This window comes from Callorhinus ursinus, unplaced genomic scaffold (genome assembly GCF_003265705.2).
Source record: "Callorhinus ursinus isolate GAN/ISIS: 27379988/994484 unplaced genomic scaffold, GSC_fseal_2.0 scaffold3, whole genome shotgun sequence".
NCBI lineage: Eukaryota > Metazoa > Chordata > Mammalia > Carnivora > Otariidae > Callorhinus > Callorhinus ursinus.
In genome coordinates, this window is record NW_027397065.1 from 31808494 (window position 1) to 31827919 (window position 19426).

General features: G+C 52.3%; 1 protein-coding gene across 1 annotated transcript in view; it reads left to right on the top strand.

Moving 5' to 3' along the window:
- The window catches only part of SH3PXD2B (SH3 and PX domains 2B), a 101102-nt gene extending 81957 nt beyond the window's left edge, over positions 1–19145 (top strand). The window contains exons 10-13 of the mRNA XM_025866619.2: positions 2095–2321; positions 4306–4355; positions 5120–5245; positions 12832–19145. Of these exons, the coding sequence (XP_025722404.1) occupies positions 2095–2321; positions 4306–4355; positions 5120–5245; positions 12832–14376 (1948 nt within the window). The 3' untranslated portion in view covers positions 14377–19145. The remainder of the gene's footprint in view (positions 1–2094; positions 2322–4305; positions 4356–5119; positions 5246–12831) is intronic.
- Positions 19146–19426: the final 281 nt, after the last annotated feature.

The window sequence follows — 19426 nt, forward strand, 5'->3', positions numbered from 1 at the left end:
AGGCAGGGCATTAGGGCCACTCATAGGGGGCCAAGCCTGTGGCACTTCGTTCATTCACTCAACACACACACACCAAGAATGTGTTCCGGGCCAAGCCCTATTCTGGGAGTTGGGGAGTCGACAATGAGAAAGACACAGTCGTTCACAGCAGAGGCACAGAAATCAGGCTCAGTTACGGGGCAGGGTGGTCATGTGTGGGGATCTGGAGCACAGAAGAGGGGCTCCTCAGCCCAGGGGTCAGGAAGGCTTCCTGAGAGGGGCTGCTGAGGAACTGAGGTTTGAAGCAGGAGTGGTTTCACCGGGTCCCTCGTGAGGTTGCGGTAGGATGTCGGTGAGGCGTGCCATCATCTGAAGGTTCGGCTGAAGCTGGAAAGAGACAGAGCACGGATTTAAACTAGAACCTTTCTCACCCAGAGCCACTCACTTCTGTGTGTGTTGCTGTGCTTACGGCTTTGCGACCTCAGACAGTCAGCTGTTTGGTACTGACAGGGGCCTGGGTCGGATGTGGCGTGACGTTTTTCAGCGAGGACAAGATGTACTCCCTCTCAGAGGGCATTTTAAGATTGAAAGACATCAAATTCTGCAGATTTCTCTCTCCTAGAAATTGGCTTCCAGTTATAAAGGACCTTTTTGTCATCGAAACACAGTGCCATTTAGTTCTTAAAGTGATTCCTGACGAGATTTGGCCTTGCCATATGTCATCTCTAGTCATTTAGGTCTATTCAACTGTCCCCAAAGGCGTGGGCACGCACCTGTTTTGTGGGTCAGACCAGTGGCATGCTTGTAAATAGTTAACATCCAGTTCTCCAAGGGAATGCTGCCCTTGAGTTGTGGTGTTTGCCAATTTCTATAGGTGTAAATACTCCCATCAGGTGATTTCAGGCCATCCGCGCAATGTCTGTAACCGTGGGGTTTGGAAGAGATGGACACAGTTGACTGTCCCGAGCTGGTGCGAATGGGCTCCAGCACTCCTCTGGTCCAGATTGACCCCTCCGGCCATGCTGTTAAACTGAGCTCCGTTGTGCAGAGAATTAAGTGATCATCTCACTCATTGAGTTCCTTTGGAATTCAGTGAGCTGTCTGTCAGGGTTTCGGTCTCTGTGCAGTTCAGGGACCGCCAGCTGATTCTTAGCAAGCCCTGCAACCAGACCCTGACTGGCTTCGTTCCCCTCTGAAGGGAACACGTTTAATCTACTTGTTAACCCATGTGACCGGAGCCCGCCCTGCCCGTGCCAGGCTTTGTGCCAGAAGCTGGGGCTGCTGGGAAGAGGTAGCGACACGCAGAGGTTAGGAGCAGAGACTAGGTCTGAATCCATTTCTGCCGCCTCTCAGGGTTGGATGGATGAAATGTGTCCACAGCTATAAAGTGGTTGGAACAGACTGGCACACAGGAGGTGCCCACTAAGTGCCAGTTATCATTGTCATCATTGTCATTGCTGCAGTGACAGTAACAGGACAGCGAGCGTAGCAGGTGTTTTATGGCTGCTCGCCTTTGCCAGGCCCATGGGCAGATTGTCCATTTGTCCTTTTATTTCTTCGTTCCGTTCACTGGCCCCGAGGCTCTCGCCACACAGAGATCGGTCAAGTACCATCTCTGCCCCAGGCGTGTGTGTTCATACTGGGGAGACAGAACCACGTAGCCAAGTGTCGCCGTGTGTCATAGGTGCTGCGGTGGTGGTGTGTGCGGGAGGCAGGGCAGCACTGTGGAGGGAGGGCTTCGTTCTCTGTGAGGTTCAGGAAAGGCTTGAGAAAGGAAATGACATTAAGCAGAGCTGGGAAAGAAGAGCAGGGAGGAGAGTGGGAAGGGGTTTTCCTGACACAGGGTTTCCAAGAGCGGAGGCTGGGGAAGTGAAAGATGGTGGTGCCTTTGGGAGACTACAAGCCTTATAGGGTGGGAAGGACATGGAGGTTGCTGTGAGAGATGAGGCTGGGAGGCCGGCAGAGGCCGGGCTGGAAAGGCCTTGAATGCCAAGCTGAGGGCAGCAAGGGGTGTGCCAGCTTCTGGCCCATCGCTTCTGCCATCTGGGACGTGAAGCCCAGCTTCTTCCCAGGGGCCTGGCCGAGCAGCCTCCCCGGCATCCTTCCTCCTCCCAGGTACCAGGGCCGAGAGGGCTGGGCCCCAGCCTCCTACCTGAAGAAGAACAGTGGGGAGCCCTTACCCCCGAAGCTGGGCCCTGGCTCCTCAGCCCACACCGGTGTCCCCGACCTGGACGGAGTTTCCCGGCAGCAGAGCTCGGTGGGCCGGGATAGGGAGCTGCTCAACAACCAGAGGGACGGCCGATTTGAAGGCCGCCCGGTGCCTGACGGCGACATCAAGCAGAGTGAGTGATCACCCCCTGCCCCTGCAACCCCACCAAGCTCGTGCTTGGGGGGCTGCGTGCCTACTACGTGCCAGGCTCCATGCTCAGAGCTCCTCACATGTTGTCCCTCATCCTCACAACAGCCCTGCTGCCCCACATCCTGTAGACAGGAAATCCTAGGTAGCTTAATCTGCACCACGGTTTTTCCACCATCTCATGGTGATCGAGAGAGCTACTGTTTCTCAAGCCCTCCTGTGTGTCGGGAATCTTATAATTCGTCTCATTGGCTCCTTGTAATGACTTTTGAGGGACTAAATTACTTTTGTTTTACAGATTAGGACCCAGAGACATTAGGTGGGTTGTCCCAGGGCCACCCAGCTAGTAAACGGTGGGGCTGGGACTTGAACCCAGGCCCTCGTGACTCCAGTGCCTGTGCCCTCTCTGCATGGCCTCACTTCTGAGCCAGAAGAAGTTGACCTTCTGTTGATTTACTCTAACCACAGTTCTTCACCCATCTTCCTTTCCATAGCCTCCCATGTATATGTTTCTGTTTAATGTTCCCAACACACCTAAGAGTAGGCCTCCTTATTATTGTCTGTGACCTGCACAGGACCCCAGCCTCGGGCATGTAGCCCTGTCCTGGTTGGTTGTGCTGGGGGCAGGGGGGGGGTGCCAAGTGCTGGGAAAGTCCCCTGCCCTCCCCCTGGCTAGGCTTCTGCTAGGCTTCTCCAGCTATTTACAGTGGCTCAGAAAACTGCTAGAAGTCAGTGAATTCTTGAAACTCAAGAATTTCTCAGTCCTCTGCTCAGCTGATTTCTCAGAAGAAAACACTGACATGCCGTGGTGGGGGGAGTTCTGGCCAGCCCCTGCTTTCTGTGGTTCTCTCATGGACAGGAGCCCAGGGGGATTCCCATTAACACTAGAGCAAATGAGACTCTGAAACCCCACGTCTTCGTGAGGCTATAGGTTCAGATGCTCAAGCAAAGATACTCCCCCTCCCCCTTCCACACACACACACCCAATAACAGGGGCTCAAATAATTTAGGTGTTTGTTTCTTTCTCACAAAGTGGTCCAGCTCCATGTCCAGGGCTGCTATGGAAGCTCCATGAGTCAAGAGTCTTGTTACATGCTGTCTATCTTGTGTTGCCCTCATCTTTCTAGTCCAAGATGGTGCTCCACTCGTCCAGCCAATGAAAAAGGCAGGGGGAAGGGGAGGTACACACTTTGCCCTCTGTCACATCCCACTGGCCAGAACTGAGTCACAGGGCAATACCTAGCTGCAAGGGAGTCTGAGAACTGCAGCCTTTTTGTAGCAGCTAAGTGTCTGGCTAAAACTCTGTTGCTATTGAATTCTAACAGAAGACAGAGGAGATGGGTATTTGAGAGATTAGCAGTCCTCTCCACGTCCCAGCTGCTAAACTAGCCGTCTGTGTGGACTCGTGCTGAGCCAGCTCATGGGGTGACACATGCTCTGCCTTGAGCCAGGAGCCTGGACCACTGCAGTCATCCTCTTGACGCTGAGACCCTGAGCGAGGGCAGCCCAATTCCAGAGCAAAAAGCCCCGATGTCCTCAGTCTGTTTAATATTGCACGCCCTCCAGGTGCCAAGCGCCTGGCACGTACTGTTGACTTTCATCTCTGCGCTGCCCCTGGGGGGCCAGCATTATCCCCCTTCTACAGATGGGGCCTGTGGGTCAGAGTCAGATGACTGGTGGCAAGCCAGCCCCCCGGGTTATACTGAAGCCTGCGCTTTTCGGCCTCCGTGGAAAGCTTCTCATGGCTCCGGCGCATGGGCAGTCCCGAGGGTCCTGAGCCAAGTCTGAGCAGCCCCTTCCCGGTCAGGCTGTTCCTTCCCACGAGAAGGGTCTCAGCGGCTCACTAATACGAGCCCGGAGCGTGATGCCTGATCCTCTGCAGGACAGAACGGGTCTTTCCTGGTGTCTCCCTCAGGACTGCATCTGTAGAATTCTGCACCTGTGTGCAATAAGATCTCATCTCTCTACAGGATCACCCAAGATGAGGCAGAGACCACCTCCTCGCCGGGATATGACCATAGTAAGTGGACCATTGCTGCCGGGAAGCCAGCCCTTGACCTGAAACGGGCCCCTCACAACCACCGTGCTCTTTCCAGAGATGTTCTCTTGCCTCTCCACACAGCTGCCTCGTGAAGCAGGCTGTACAAGCGCTGGTCCCAGCCCCAGGGGAAAGGCTAGGGTCCCGGGGCGGGGGAAGCAAGTTACCTATCTATGGCTTTGGGACAGTTAGGTCTCAGACGTGCTCTCTGCTTCCTGAGCTCACCATTTATTAAGCATCAGTTGGGTGCCCTGCAATGTACTGGGTGGGTGCTTCAAGACATTAACTTATTGAATGCTTATAGTGACCCACCAGGTAAATCCCCATTCTACAGAAGACAAAACTGAGGTTCCAGAAGGAAAGTGATTTGCCCAAAGGCGCACAGCACACATAAGCAGTATTTCCAACCCTGGAAATGGGTTGGACCAGGATGGGTCTGACCTGCAAATCTGTGTTCTTTCCACAACCCTCGCTGCCTCTTGAGTTCAGAGACTATTGTCCCGCCTCAGATTTTCATGATTGTCAGTAAATGTCCCATGTTTCTCCTCGCTCCGTAGGTGGTGGGCCAGTGACCCATCTAGGAGATGATGATCTGAGTGGTCCTCTGTGTTTTGTCCCTTAGAATCCAAATGGGTCCAGCAGCACCCTTCAAGGGTGATTGTGTGCCCCAGTCCCTTAGTGCCTCCCCCCTTCGGCCAATGGTAACGGATTTACCCTGGACTTAGCACTGTGTTTAATTTTGCCAGCCTCGTGGTCTCAACCTGCCCAAGCCTCCCATTCCACCCCAGGTGGAGGAAGAGTATTACACCATTGCTGAATTCCAGACAACCATCCCTGATGGCATCAGCTTCCAGGCAGGTCTGAAGGTCGAGGTGAGTGGACCGGGTATCCCTTTGCCTACTTGTGACTCTTCAGCTGTGGCACCACCTCCTGCTTCTCTCATTTCTCTCTTCTCACCTCCTACTTCTTCCTTCCTTCCTTCCTTCCTTCCTTCCTTCCTTCCTTCTTTGCTTCCTTCTTTCCTTCCGTTCTTTGTGACGGCTTTACTGAGGTATCATTCACACTATACAATTTGCTGGGTTTAAATTATACAATCCAATGGTTTCTGGCATATTTACGGACTTGTGCAGCCATCACCACATTCAGTGTTAGAACATTTTCATCGCCCAAAAAAGAAACCCTGTACACACTTACTGTCACTCCCTGTTTCCCCTCACTCCCTCCCCGCCCCCTGCCCCCAGCCCTAGGCAACCACTAATCTGCCTTCTCTCTATATAGCTTTGCCTGTTGTGGACATTTCATATAAGTGGAATCATACACCGTGGGATCTTTTGTGACTGCCTCGTATTCTGTTTTTATCACCACCTACTTCCCTTCTTGCTTCTCTCTCTCCTTTTCTTCCCACTCCTTTGCTAGTCTGCTCCATTCCTGCACAAAGGCCAGCACAGATCCTTTCTCCCTTTCCATTTCTTTTCTTTCCTCATGGAGTTAGAGGCTCCTGCCCGTGTTTCCTGGAGAGCCTGCAAGTAAGGGTGGAGCACTAACTGCCAGGCACTGAACTGAGCACTTCACATACAGCCTCTCTCTTAATCTTTTACTCTTGCGAGGCAGGACCATTAACAATCCCCATTTTTCAGATGAGGAAGCTTTGGCTCGGGAAGAAAGGTGCTGTCCAGAATCACACAGCTAAAACGTGGCAGAGCCGTTTGAACCCATGTCTGTCTCCAGATTTGAACCAGGAGTGTTAACATCCTATTGTTATTGATCTCCTGGACATTTGGGAACTCCAGGAGGGTAGAGACCATATCTGTTTTTCTACTCTTGTGTCCTTACAGCTAGCACAGTGCTTGGAGGAAATATTGTTGAACTGATGAAAATTTGTCTGCCCACTAGCCTCCTGCTTAACACTCAGAAGGCCAGCGAGTGTCTTCTTCGTTCTTGCCCAGAGCCCTAGCATCGGGGCTGGTCCACAGTAGGTGCTCAGTAAACCGTTGCTGTAGGAATGAATGTTGGGGTGATCGAAGGAAGTAAGGAGTAAATGGATGACTGTTATCAGCGCATAAGTGTGGTATGCCCTGAGGGTCTTTAATCACTCTCTAAGAGATCTGCAAAGCACCCACTGTTTTCCCTCCAGCCCTGACACCTCCTGCCTCTCTCTCTTGCCCATCATGCCCTCTTTCCCATCGTGCCCTGGGCCAGCTGCCCAGTCAGCTCAGCAGAAGGTAGTTTCCTAAAGGTGTATCCTGGGCCTCAGCACCATTGATTCTGCCCTGACCTCTCCAGAAGCTTGTCCTCAAGCCAAGTGTCTTTCAACGCATTGAAGGAGGGCTGTCTGCAGGGACATTTAAAGAGCTTGAGCTAAAGTCTCTCAAACTAATTTTTATAAAATGTAAATCCCGATCTATGTAGATAGACTGAGGGGAAAGCAGAAATACCCACAAAGTTCTAAAAGGGTGTTTCTCCTGCCCTTTCTTTTTTCCATCCTGACCCTCCCAACTTCAAATCTACAGAGAGAACTCACAAGGCATCTTGCTTGTGCTACAACATCATTCTATGCCGAGGTCCGCCATTTTGCTGCCGTAAAACTTATACGTCCAAGTCTCACATGAAACATGTGACTTCTCCTTAATATCTTTTCACCTCTAAGACCTTCCTCCAAACAAAGTCTGTTCCCGTTGCTTTTCTGCGATCCCCACTGGTCAAGCTGGCCCTTCCCCAGCTCTTTTACTCTCTCTACCAGGAATGACCTTGCTTTAACCCAGCTCCTAGCGCTCCACCTGCCTTCTCATAGAAGGCACTCAAGGTCATTTTTTGAATTGAACTTGGCATCTCAAAATCCAACTTATTCTTCAAATCCGTGCTTCTTCTGTGAAGCCTCCCCTGATTCACATTGGTTTCCCTGCCCTGCCCTGTTATGGCTTCTCTGGGGCCATATATCTCAGTTTTTAGTTGAAGACAGTCCCTCACTTCTGTACATTCTTTCTTTCTTTCTTTCTTTCTTTCTTTCTTTCTTTCTTTTTTTTAAGATTTTATTTATTTGAGAGAGAGAGAGGAAGAAAGCACAAATAGAGAGGAGGGGCAGAGGCAGAGGGAGAAGCAGGCTCCGGGCGGAGCAAGGAGCCCCATGTGGGGCTCGATCCCAGGACCCCGGGATCATGACCTGAGCCGAAGGCAGACGCTTAACGACTGAGCCCCCCAGGCGCCCCCTGTACGTGCTTTCTTGACATCCTAAGAAGTGAGTGTGGTTTTCCCCTCCTTCTTCAGTGATGTTTTGGGTTTTGTCTTCCAAATTGAAAGTCCTCTTCCCTTGGCACTTTGAACAGAGTGCTCTGTTCTCTTCTCACGTCTGGTGCTACTGGTCAGAAGCTACTACCTACCTAATGCTTGTTGTCTTGTTCAGTATCTGTCCTTTCTCCTGTTTTCTCAGGAGTTCCTCACTATCTTTAATATGATGGAATTTCAGTAAAGTGTGTCTCTTTTTATCCCGCTCAGCACGTGGTGGGCCTTTTTGATCTAGGCCTCAGGAGATCTTCCCAGAGTTGTGTCCCTTCACTCTCTTTATTCTTTCCCCCCGGGGGCAGTTACGATTACACAGCTGTGCGACCTCCTGGCCCTACTCTCCACGTCTCTTAACTTTTCTTTCGCATTCTCCATCTTCGTGCCTTTGTGCTGCATTCCTGGAGCATTCTGCTTCACCTTCTAGCTCATTCATCGGCTCTTTAACAGTTCGGTTCGTCACTGATTTTACCTCAGCAATCGTAGTTTCCGTGTCCGAGAGCTCTTACCGATTCCTCTTCCGGGTCGCCTGTTCTTGTTTCAGTATAGCCTGTTCTTTTATGAATGCGATGCCCTTCCATACCTCTCTAAGGGTACTAAGTATGTTGAATTTAAGGTCCTATTATTATGGTCCATTACCTCTTTTCTCAGTTGTACGTCCTTTGCCGCAGCGTGGGTGTTTATTTAAGTTCTTCTCATGGCGTTAGTACCCACCTTGGGCTGCGCAAGACGAGGCAGCAGTCAGACGGCCCAGCTGGGGCGTGTACACAAGGGGCTGGACACCTGCCAGGGGTTTCAGTGCCAGGTGGGGGGCTTCTGAGCCAGCCACTGAATGGTGCTGGGTGTCTCTGATCCAAGCTCCCACATTCACTGCATGCACTTGTGAGCAATCACCATTTTTCTTCTGCCTGCCCTATAAGAATGGGATAAGGGACATGAGAGGTCACCCAGCCTGGCTGCCTCTGCCATGGTATGTCAGTTCATTCCCTGTCACTTGCTCCTGCACCTCCCTGTACCCAAGTTCCACCACCTTGAAGTCTGGGGGACCTCAGCCCTCCTCCACCTTTTGTAGCAGGTACCCCTGCAGTGGTCCTGGGCCACATAGCCTCCCTCTGCTGCTTCTGTCCGTCTGTGAGTGCTCACAAGTCCTGGTCCACTAACATACCCCACCCCACCTCCTCCTTCTGAGCTGGGCTTTGTATTCATTTATTTCCCTGGATTTGTTGGATAAAAGGGAAGCTGCTATTCACTCCATCTCTCACGTTGAAACCAGAAGTCCAACTTGCATAATATAAAGGTTTACTTTTTTTTTTCTCAGAGCACTGAAAAACACGATAAAACTACCTTGTCCTTTAAGCATTTTGTACAAACACACACCGTTGTTCCAAGCATGCTGGCAATTTGAACATATGCCGATAGGCACCACCACTCCCTGGCTCAGAGTGTTCTGAAATCAGCCAAGGGCAGCTCAGGATGTCGTGGACAATGCACTGAAGCTGAGGGCTGAGTCTGCATGCAGCAGGGAGTTCATGGGTCCTTGGGACTTTCTGGGGGTGTTGGGAGTCTCCCTCCTGGCCCCACCCCCATTTCAACTAGAATCAATCCCCTTTTTTCTTTTTTTTTTTTTAAAGATTTTATTTATTTATTTGAGAGAGAGAGAATGAGAGACAGAGAGCACGAGAGGGAAGAGGGTCAGAGGGAGAAGCAGACCCCCCGCTGAGCAGGGAGCCCGATGTGGGACTCGATCCCGGGACTCCAGGATCATGATCTGAGCCGAAGGCAGTCGCTAAACCAACTGAGCCACCCAGGCACCCCCCCCCTTTTTTATTTCTGACTTTATCTTATCTCTCTTTGCTAAAGCTAATCCAATAAAAAAGCTCACATACCCAGCATTCTTTTAACTGGAACCTTGAAACTTCTTTGCTGATTGTTCCATGATGTCAGCCTATGGCTCTGCCAGTGATAGCTTGAGGGACCCAAGTGGGACGTAGTTGCCACTAAAATTGTTGGCTTTACCAGGGCACCTGGGTGGCTCAGTCGGTTAAGCAGCTGCTTTCGGCTCAGGCCATGATCCCAGGGTCCTGGGATCGAGCCCTGCATCGGTCTTTCTTGCTCAGCAGAGAGCTTGCTTGTCCCTCTCCCTCTGCCTGCCTGCCGCTCCCCCCTGCTTATGCTCTCTCTCTCACTATCTCTGTCTGTGTGTCAGATAAATAAAAATAAATAAAATCTTTAAAAAATAATAAAAATAAAGATTTTGGCTTTACCAAGTATTCTCTCATGAGCAATTCTGTACTTGCTAAATTTTCCTTTTTTCCACTTTTGATTCCTGGTTCATTTCAATGTCATCATAACCTTCAGAGTTCATTAATGGGGCCACTGTGGTCTCGCAGTGGAGCTACTGGGAGCATCTTAGTTCCCTACCTGGTCTATGTATGGTGAAGACATGTGTTGATGATAATGATGATGATGCTGGTATAGATACCCTCTGTGCCAGGTACCGTACCTACTTGAGAACTAGTATTCACAGAAGTCCCAAGAGGTTGATATCTTTAGCCCATTTTACAGATGTACCTGAGACAAAGCCCATTGCCAAGGGTTCTATAGCTAGTAAGCTGTGGAGCTGGAATTTGAACCCAGGTCTCTGTGGTTTTAAAGCCCAGGCTCTTTTCCTTCCCCTCCATTCTTATGATTGGGCATTTGCTTTTATTCATAATAGTTCTTGGCTTCTCTCTAGTAAATGAAAATGCCCATAAATCGTGATCAAGAACACAAATGTTGGGGCGCCTGGGTGGCTTAGTCATTAAGTGTCTGCCTTCGGCTCGGGTCATGATCCCAGGGTGCTGGGATCGAGCCCCTCATCGGGCTCCCTGCTCTGCGGGAAGCCTGCTTCTCCCTCTCCCACTCCCCCTGCTTGTGTTCCCTCTCTCGCTGTGTCTCTCTCTGTCAAATAAATAAATAAAATCTTAAAAAAAAAAACACAAATGTTTGTTTAGAGCTTCTGCCGTAGTATTTGCATACAGTGTAAGTTTAGCAAATCCCCATTCATATATTTCCCTGTGATTATTGTCCTATTTTCATTTTCTCACATACCCAGAGTTGAACTTGTGGCTCTGCCAACAGTAACTTACATGCCCAGAATCACTTTGTTACCAGAGCTACCGAGTGTGGGGTGACGTCACGTAAAGGGCTTGCGTTTATCAGTACCCTTTCTGGGAAACCAGTGGGACACGTTAAGCATACACCTGTCACATGCATCCTGCCTTGTCAGTGATCCGCCCTGTAATTTAATAATAGGGAACATTTACCTTTCAGCATGTATCAAGGGCTGTTGTCTGCGTTAGCTTATGTGGTCATCATGAAAATCCAGCAAGTGGGTGTTACTGTTCTCACCAGCCTCCCCATCTCGGGCTGTGGAATCTCAGGCACGCATTTTATGCAGGGCCATGCAGGCAACAAAAGGTGGAGCCAGGACTAGAACCCAGGTTGCAGGCCCCAGAGCTCAGCCTCTGCTTCCTGCACTGGGTCTGTGGCTGCCACTCCTCTCAGGCTGGGCTGGGTGGGGCAGAGGGGGGCAGTGGCAGGACCTCACCCGAGGCCCCCTTCGCCCCCTGCACTTCCCCACCTCAAGCACGGCTCCTCCCCCGGCAGGTCCCCTTGCCCGGGCATGGTCGAGGAGTGGTAAAGGCCTTTGACCCCCACCTCCACCGTTAACCTTCCACATGACCCTCTACCAGTTCCTCAGTTGTCCTGAGGCTCAGTTCTGCATCTGGAAAATGGGTTGATAATCCCCATCTCATAAGGCGGTTGCAAGCCTTCATCAGACCTCGTAGGCATGGGGCCCACAGGGAATCGCGGTGTATTTGCTCCAGCTGCCGTGACAAAATGGCGTTGGCTGGGTGGTTTAAACAACAGATTTATTTCCTCACAGTTTTGGAGGCTGGAAGTCCAAGGTCAAAGTGGCGGCAGGTTTGTTTTCTTGAGAGGCCTCTGGCCTTGGCTTAGAGGCAGCTGCCTTCTTGCTGTGTTCACACGTGGTCATCCCTCATTCTGAATGTTCTCTGGGTCCTAATCTCCTCTTATGAGCACACCAGTCATGTTAGCTCAGGGCCCACCCAGATGACCTCATTTTGATTTAATTACCTCTGGAAAGGTTCTTTCTCCCCATACAGTCACATTCTAAGATACGGGAGTTAGGGCTTCGACATATGAGTTTGAAGGGGACATAGTTCAGCCCGTAACATGTGACAGACACACCTTTCAGGCAACTCAGCTGTACAGTACTGAACAAAGAGGAGACGGGAAACATGAGACCTTAAATTTCGTGGGTGACTCCGCCCACTGTTCCATTCAGTGGGTGTATATCCCAGAGGGAGAAGGAGATAAGATGAAAGTTCCTTTTGCCCTCATCAACAGGGGTTCCCCTCTATCTAAACACGAGCTGAATGTGATTCCCGTGTTTAAGGGTATGCATTTTTGGTACTGTGTGGCCTCTAAACACCAGCCAACTGCGTCATCTGGTGCTCAACGGAAAGAGCCGCGATCAAGGCTAGCTTTGGCTATGTGGACTTTGCCTTGTACTTCTTTAGAAACATAGCAGACACTGCTGGTGGCCTGCCCTGTGTCCCGACCCAACCGAGTTGACCTGCAGCTGCACGCGGGTCCCTGTGTCTGAGAGCCTCCCACCTCCTCCACCTGCCTGAAGGCACCTGCCCAGAAAGGCCAGGGGGATTAATGCCCCAGGGGGGCCGGGGACTAGGAATCAGGAGGTAAACGGCCCCATCCCCCAGTTGGGATGAGTCTGCGTGGTCTCAAAGGGTCCCTGGCTGATTAAGTCCCAGTGGCCCAGAACAATGACCTCATAATTGGCTCTCTCTTTTCCCATTTCCTTACTTGCGCTTCTTAAAATCCCCTCTCAAATTAATGACCTGTACCCAGGTCCGTGTCTCCAGGACTGCTTCGGGGGATATCCAAAATTAGACAGAAACCTACCCGCGTGTAAGATGCTTCTGATGCACAGTAAAGTCTCCATAGTTGGTCCATCCCAGCCATTGTCTGGGAACCTGCTGAGTGAAAAATCCCTGCTTCTAGATTTCAGTTCCCTGTGGGTTCTCCCAGAGTCTTCTGGTTGACTGGCCCTGAGACCTTACCTACTGAGTGCTCTCCTCTGTCCTCCCCGCTCCAGGTGATCGAGAAGAACTTGAGCGGCTGGTGGTACATTCAGATTGAAGATAAGGAAGGATGGGCCCCAGCAACCTTCATTGACAAGTATAAGAAGACCAGCAATGCCTCAAGACCCAACTTTCTGGCTCCATTGCCCAACGAGGTGACCCAGCTCCATCCGGGGGATGCAGCAGCCATGGAGAACAACACGGGCAGCGAGGCCATCGGCCCCTCCCGGCCCCTGCCCGATGCACCACACGGCGTTATGGACTCCGGGATGCCGTGGTCCAAAGAGTGGAAGGGTGGCAAGGAGGCCCTGAGGAAGGCCTCTTCCGACATGTCCTCATGTGCCGGCTACGAAGAGATCTCAAGCCCCGACCTGGAGGAGAAGCCCAGCCTCCCTCCCCGTAAAGAATCCATCATCAAGTCAGAAGGGGAGCTGCAGGAGAGGGAGCGGCAGAGGATGGAGCAGCTCAGGGGCTCCTCACCCAAACCTCCGGGCATGATTTTGCCAATGATTCCAGCTAAACACACCCCCCCAGCCCGGGACAGCAGGAGACCAGAGCCCAAACCTGACAAAAGCAAGTTGTTCCAGCTGAAAAATGAGATGGGGCTGGAGTGTGGCCACAAGGTATTGGCCAAGGAGGTGAAGAAACCCAACCTCCGACCCATCTCCAAATCCAAAGCTGACCCATCAGAGGAGAAGACAGAAGTTATTCCCCAAAATCCCTTCTTGAAGTCCAAACCTCAGGTTAGGCCCAAACCGGCTCCTTCCCCCAGGACAGAGCCACCTCAGGGTGAAGATCAAGTGGACATCTGCAACCTCAGGAGCAAGCTGAGGCCTGCCAAGTCCCAAGAGAAGCCCTTACTGGATGGAGAGAGCAGCCACCAGGCTGCCGGGGGCCAAGATGTGGCCTTCAGCCGGAGTTTCCTCCCAGGTGATGGGCCTGGCCACACCCACGACAGGACGGGCAAACAGGATGGGCTCAGCCCAAAGGAGATGTCCTGCAGAGCCCCTCCAAGGCCAGCCAAGACCACAGATCCTGTGCCTAAGAGTGTGCCCGCCCCTCTCCAGGAGGCTCCCCCGCAGAGACCTGTGGTCCTGCCCCGGAGACCACCCCCCCCCAAGAAAACCTCCTCATCCTCCAGGCCCCTCCCAGAGGTCAGAGGGCCACAGCGGGAAGCCAGTGAAGGCAAGGCAGCTCCTGCCCCAGGCCGGGCCCTGCTGGTCCCTCCTAAGGCCAAACCTTTTCTTTCCAACTCCTCAGGCGGCCAAGATGACACACGAGGCAAAGGTGGTCTGGGACCACGGATGGTGGGCAAGATTGGAGAAAACAGGGAGAAAGTAGCTGCAAGCCCCATCCCCAACGCTGATGGCCCGAAGGATTCTTTATACGTGGCGGTGGCCAACTTTGAAGGAGACGGAGATACCAGCAGCTTCCAGGAGGGGACGGTGTTCGAGGTCCGGGAAAAGAACAGCAGTGGCTGGTGGTTCTGCCAGGTCCTGAGCGGGGCCCCTTCCTGGGAAGGGTGGATTCCTTCCAACTATCTCAAAAAGAAGCCGTAGCCGCCTCCTTCCCTGCCTGGCGGTCCCGCGAATCCCTGCTGGCTTTACCCACGTATTTAATATGCCTCTTAATTTATCATCCTTCACGCAGCTTCAAAGGAAGGAAGACTCTGGGGTACTGTGGTTTCTTCCCTCCCTTGGGTGGAGAGGAGTCCCTCCCACCACAGCATGCCCTGGAGGCTCAGAGGCCCCACCCCCTGCTTCCTCTCCAAGCCAGCATCCCTACCTTTCAGGCTGGTGGCATTGTAGGCCACCTAGCCGCGAGACACTTACTCTCCAAGGCCTCCAAGACCAGAACCATTCTCTGGAAACTGCAGAAACAGCCTCGCTGGTACCCCACCCAGTCTGTGACGGCTGGCTCCAACTTCTCCGTGTTTCTAAAAGTCCAGGGACTTTATTTACTCCGTGTCCAAAATGCTTGGTACCAGAAAGAACTCCATGCCCTGGCAGTTGGCTCCATTGCCAGTCCCAGAGAGCTGTCCTCCTCGAGGCTCTGGGACCATGAGCCTCTCAGGTTCAACCAGATGCAGCTGCCGCAGGAGTGGGCCTGAAGGTCCACTGAGCCATTCTGCCTCCCATCTTCTGTCTTGGGACCCTGACAGATCCTAAAGGGGTGCTTCCAGCCCCAGCATGCTTCACTTTCCTCACGCAGGGCTTTTTAAAATAGGAATCTCCACCCCACCTTGGGCCATTTCACTTTTGTCTCCGTCGAACAAGAATCTCCCAGGTTTGTTTGAAAGGAGCCATTCACAATCCACGCGCCTTGTGAGCACCCTTTTGCTGAGTAGCTGACAGGTGCCAGACTTTCCTGGGCACTTGACACTCTTGTTTTAACCCTCACATCAATCCTCTCTTGGGATATTGCACCTGTTTGATGGACAGAGAACCTCGGACTCTGTGCCCAAGGGCACACTAGCTAGGAAGAAGGGGAAAGAGGACTTGAGCTGGCCTGACTTCCATGCCTGTGCCCTCCCCCCAGTAGGAGGCTAACCAGGCAGGGAAAGGAAGAGGCTGACTGCCAGGAGCAGGTGGCCAAGTGGCTTGCTTGCGGTGTGGGTGAAGGGGCATTAGTGGCTGCTGCCATAGCCACCATCCCTCCAACCCACTGCAGCCTACACTGAGGGGTGCCCCGCACCCTCCACAGCTCCTCCTCCATGGCCGGGCAGGGTGGCGGGGGCGGGGGGGTGGAGTTTGCCCAGAGCTCTGGCGGTTGCCACAGGGCCTCGTTTCCTGCTGCTGTGTAAGTGCCCCCTCTGGGGGATAAAGCCTGTGGAGCTGAGGTGGTCTCCCATGCCAGCCTACAGGGGCCCTGATGGCTCAAGGACCAGCAGCTGGATGGCCACAGGCAGACTGCTGCTGCTTCTGCTCCTCTCTGGTGTTCATAGAGTACGTTCCTCTCTTTCCTTTTTGTGCGTGCCCTCTCCCTGTCTGTCCTCTCCCTTCCGTCTGGACAGATACGGTTCACCGAGGCACGCAGAGGCACAGCGACACTGCAGAATTAGAATCGGGACCCAGGGTTTCTGGCTCCCAGCCCAGAGTTCTTGCCCGTGGGCCAGGCTGCCTGGCGGGTGAGAGGGCACAGCCCCTCTTCATCCCACCCTGCCCTGCAGAAGAGGATCCAGCTCAGAGATCTCCAATTCAGTGTCCATCTGCTGGGATGCTCTGGGGAACCACAGGACCAGCTTTCCCGGGGACGCCCACTGTCCACCTGCAGTGCCAAAGATTTCGGTGCAAAGAGCCCTCTTCTGCACTCCTCTCTCCCCACGGCCACATGGACTCTGGATGCTTCTACAGGAGAAGGAGTGTTCTCTGACTCACGGTAGCACCTTTATTCCTTCCTTCAGTCAGTCTGTGAACCCCGTCCCCGGGGATCTTGGGTGCAGGGCCCTGAGGTGCTTCTGGCAGTGCCCACTTGCCCCTTGGCCCTGTGCCCAGAACCGTGGGGGAGGATGGCAGCCAGGGGAAGAAGGGAGGCTGGAAGAGGGCCACCCATGTCTTCGAGGTCCCCTCACTTGGAAGGAAGCCCATAACATGTTTTCCAGAGTTTTTGACCCACTTTGGCTTAAACAGCCTTTATGAAGCTGTTAGGCAGGATTTGACTACACCTCAAAAGACAGAACTCAGCCTTTTTTTTTTTTTTTTTTTCTGATTCACTCTCTGCTTTCTGTGACCTTTTCAAGTATTTTGTGAGCGCCTACCACGTGCTAGGCGCTGGGTAGACCAGGATCCATGTGGCTCCCTGCCTGCCTGTGAACTATGGTTTTTGTTTGCTGCTTCCACGCAAAGCGTTTATCTTTGGCCTCGTTCCCTCCTCCTGAAGGTCAGCTGGGTGGGAATAGACTGGTTCCACCGTTCTGTGGGCAGAAGTGTTCCTGCAAACGAAAGAACTTGCGTTTTTATTTTTTTATTATTATTATTGTTATCCTGATGTGAACTGAAGATACTGAAGCCACATTCCTCTCTGTTCACCGTTCTTTGCTCAGGACACATCCATGGCCTGAGGACTCCTCTCGGGCTCCGTGTGCCACAGTGGTGGGCACTTGCACGGGCAACCGGAAGTGGGGGGGGGTCTGGTGGCCAGTGGCTCTCCCTGGCTGTCCTTGCCTGACGACTTAGCTTTACAGCATCTAGCCCTGTGGCCGCCATCCTGTGAGCAACTGATGGAGGCTATGCAAAACTCCCCTGAGGTTACGCCCACAGAAAAATGTCCCAGACCACAGTTACAACTCCCATGCCAAGCCCCAGGCAGGTCCCTGGTGCTTCAACTCCCTCCTCTAACTTAACCCTCACGACAACCCTATGAGGTGCCTAGGATCAGCGCTGAGCTGTGGGGAGAAAGTTGAGGTTCACAGGGTGAAGTCACATGTCCAGTTTCATCCAAATCATGACCACGCTGAGACTTGAATCCAGGGGTGCCTTCTCCCCGGTGCCCATGACTGTACCTCTGCCAACGGCAGCAAAATGTGCATGGCATTTCCAGGGAAGCAGGGGACCCTCCCTCATAATTTAGGTTTCTACTCCCTTCACCTCATGATCACCCAGGGCAGTAGGTCACAGACCAAATGCCAGCCCTAAAGGCGGGCATGTAAAAATCATAGCTTATAGTGTGGCTAAATCTTTGGAAAATCTGAGTTTTAGGATCACCACTTGGCAAAAGAGGCCTTCGCAAAATGTTTCACTCAAAATCTCTGCCATTTGGTGGGTTTATGTCATTGTCCCAGGCTGAGGCGGGGGAGCTGGGCTCCAACCTAAACCACTTTTAATGCCCTACCTCACTGAGGAATTGCTAGAGCCCTTAGCGAGTTTCCAGTAGTCACTAAGCCTCCACCACAAGGCCTCCCCACGTCACCAATTTCTTCGGCAAAGTTCTTGGCCTTAAAACATTTCTGAGTCCACTGGGGATCTCGTTACCAGGTGGAGTGTAGGAAAACAACCTTACCACAGGAAAGGACAGGTGCCGAATCTCCCCACGTTTTGGAAGGTCCTGAGGCTGAGGCATGGACAGTCTAGTATTGATACAGCCTGCATCAAGTACAAAGCACTGAGTGGGATAAAAAAGAAGTTGCTCCTGTCCTCCGATAGCTGGTAACTCGACGTCACCAAGAACAGGAACATTTGTGGCTTGGCTGCCATCCTTTCATTGTGCCCAAGTCTCTAAGGGTTGGGTCGGGATGCTCCCTGGGAGGTCTCGCCCTTCTCTTTGGGCTGTGGCAGTGGGCACATAACAGCCTGAGCCATGCCTGGCAGTCTTGTCCCTCCGCCTTGGTTGTCCGGGCCCATCAGAGCTTTTGCTGCAAACCAACCATACCATACGATAGACCAAAGAAGACCTAATGTCAAACCTTGTGGCCTAGAGCAGTGGAAAACTGGCTCACATTGAGGCCTGAGGGTGTCGGATGCCCTCCGTCAGCCTGGAGGAATTGCTTCTAACTTGGCTGAGGTTCTGACACTTAGACAGACCACAGCCTGTGACAGTCCCGGAGTTGCAGAGCTAAAACCCAGAGGCTCCTCGGTCTTCACCTGCTCCTGGCACCCCTGCCGGGGACCCTTCCCACAGACTCGAACATCCAGCTCCGTGGGGTAATGTCTGGTTTCTGGTGCTACCCTTGTCATGCGTCAGCATCCCCTTTCCTTCCTGTCTCCATCCTCTACTCCAAAGTAGGCTCTCAGCGCCAGTCAGGACAAGTGACGACAACTTCTGTTGTCCTTGAAGAGGCCACACCCAGTGCCACACCGAGTAGCCTTCACTTTCAGGCCTGCTATAAATGTCCAAAAGGAGGTGCCCCCCCCACCAGGCTTGTTACAGCAATAAGCAGTTCTGACATAGCTAAGGCGTCCGTAGTTTTCCCCTGTGTGTGCCTGTCTATGCCTTTGTGCCCATCTAACCGTTAATAGTACCCCTTTCGCTCGTACAGGGGAGATGATAAACCATGGTCACCTTAGCTGTCCCCACATTTCCCGCTTCCGAGCACCACCAAGTCACTAGGGCCATTTCGTGCATCCCTCCAGGAACAGTGGGGCTCTGCCAGCCCCGCCACCTCATGTCTGCTCATAGAGTGATGCTGGAGATCCCTGAATATCACGACACTCCCCATCCCCTCTTGGCAGACTGAAATTCTGGCGGTGTTTTTTGTTTCCTGTTAACACACAAAAATACATGAGGCTATATAATATGAGGGGGGTGGGGTGGCGAACAATTAGCTCTAGCATGTATAGACTATATACCGTTAGACTTTCTCTTCTTTTTTTTTTTTTTTTAATAAAAATGCTTGACTGGTTTCAAGCTTCATTGTGAAGATGCAGTGTCTGTGGATTTCATTTGGCTAAAGAAGAGGCTCATAGCTTTGTGCCCGGGCATCTTGGACTCGAGTTTGGGGGTCAAAGAACAGAAGCCTGGGTGAGCTGTTTGGACAGTAAGGGTGACTCCTCTGTCTGGGTCCTAGTGCATCTTGATTCTTTGAATGACAGTGTCCAGAAACTAAGGGAAAGCATCCCTGTATTCACTGGGTATTTCCCACATATTCTCAGCTCTGTGCCTAAAGATGGAAAA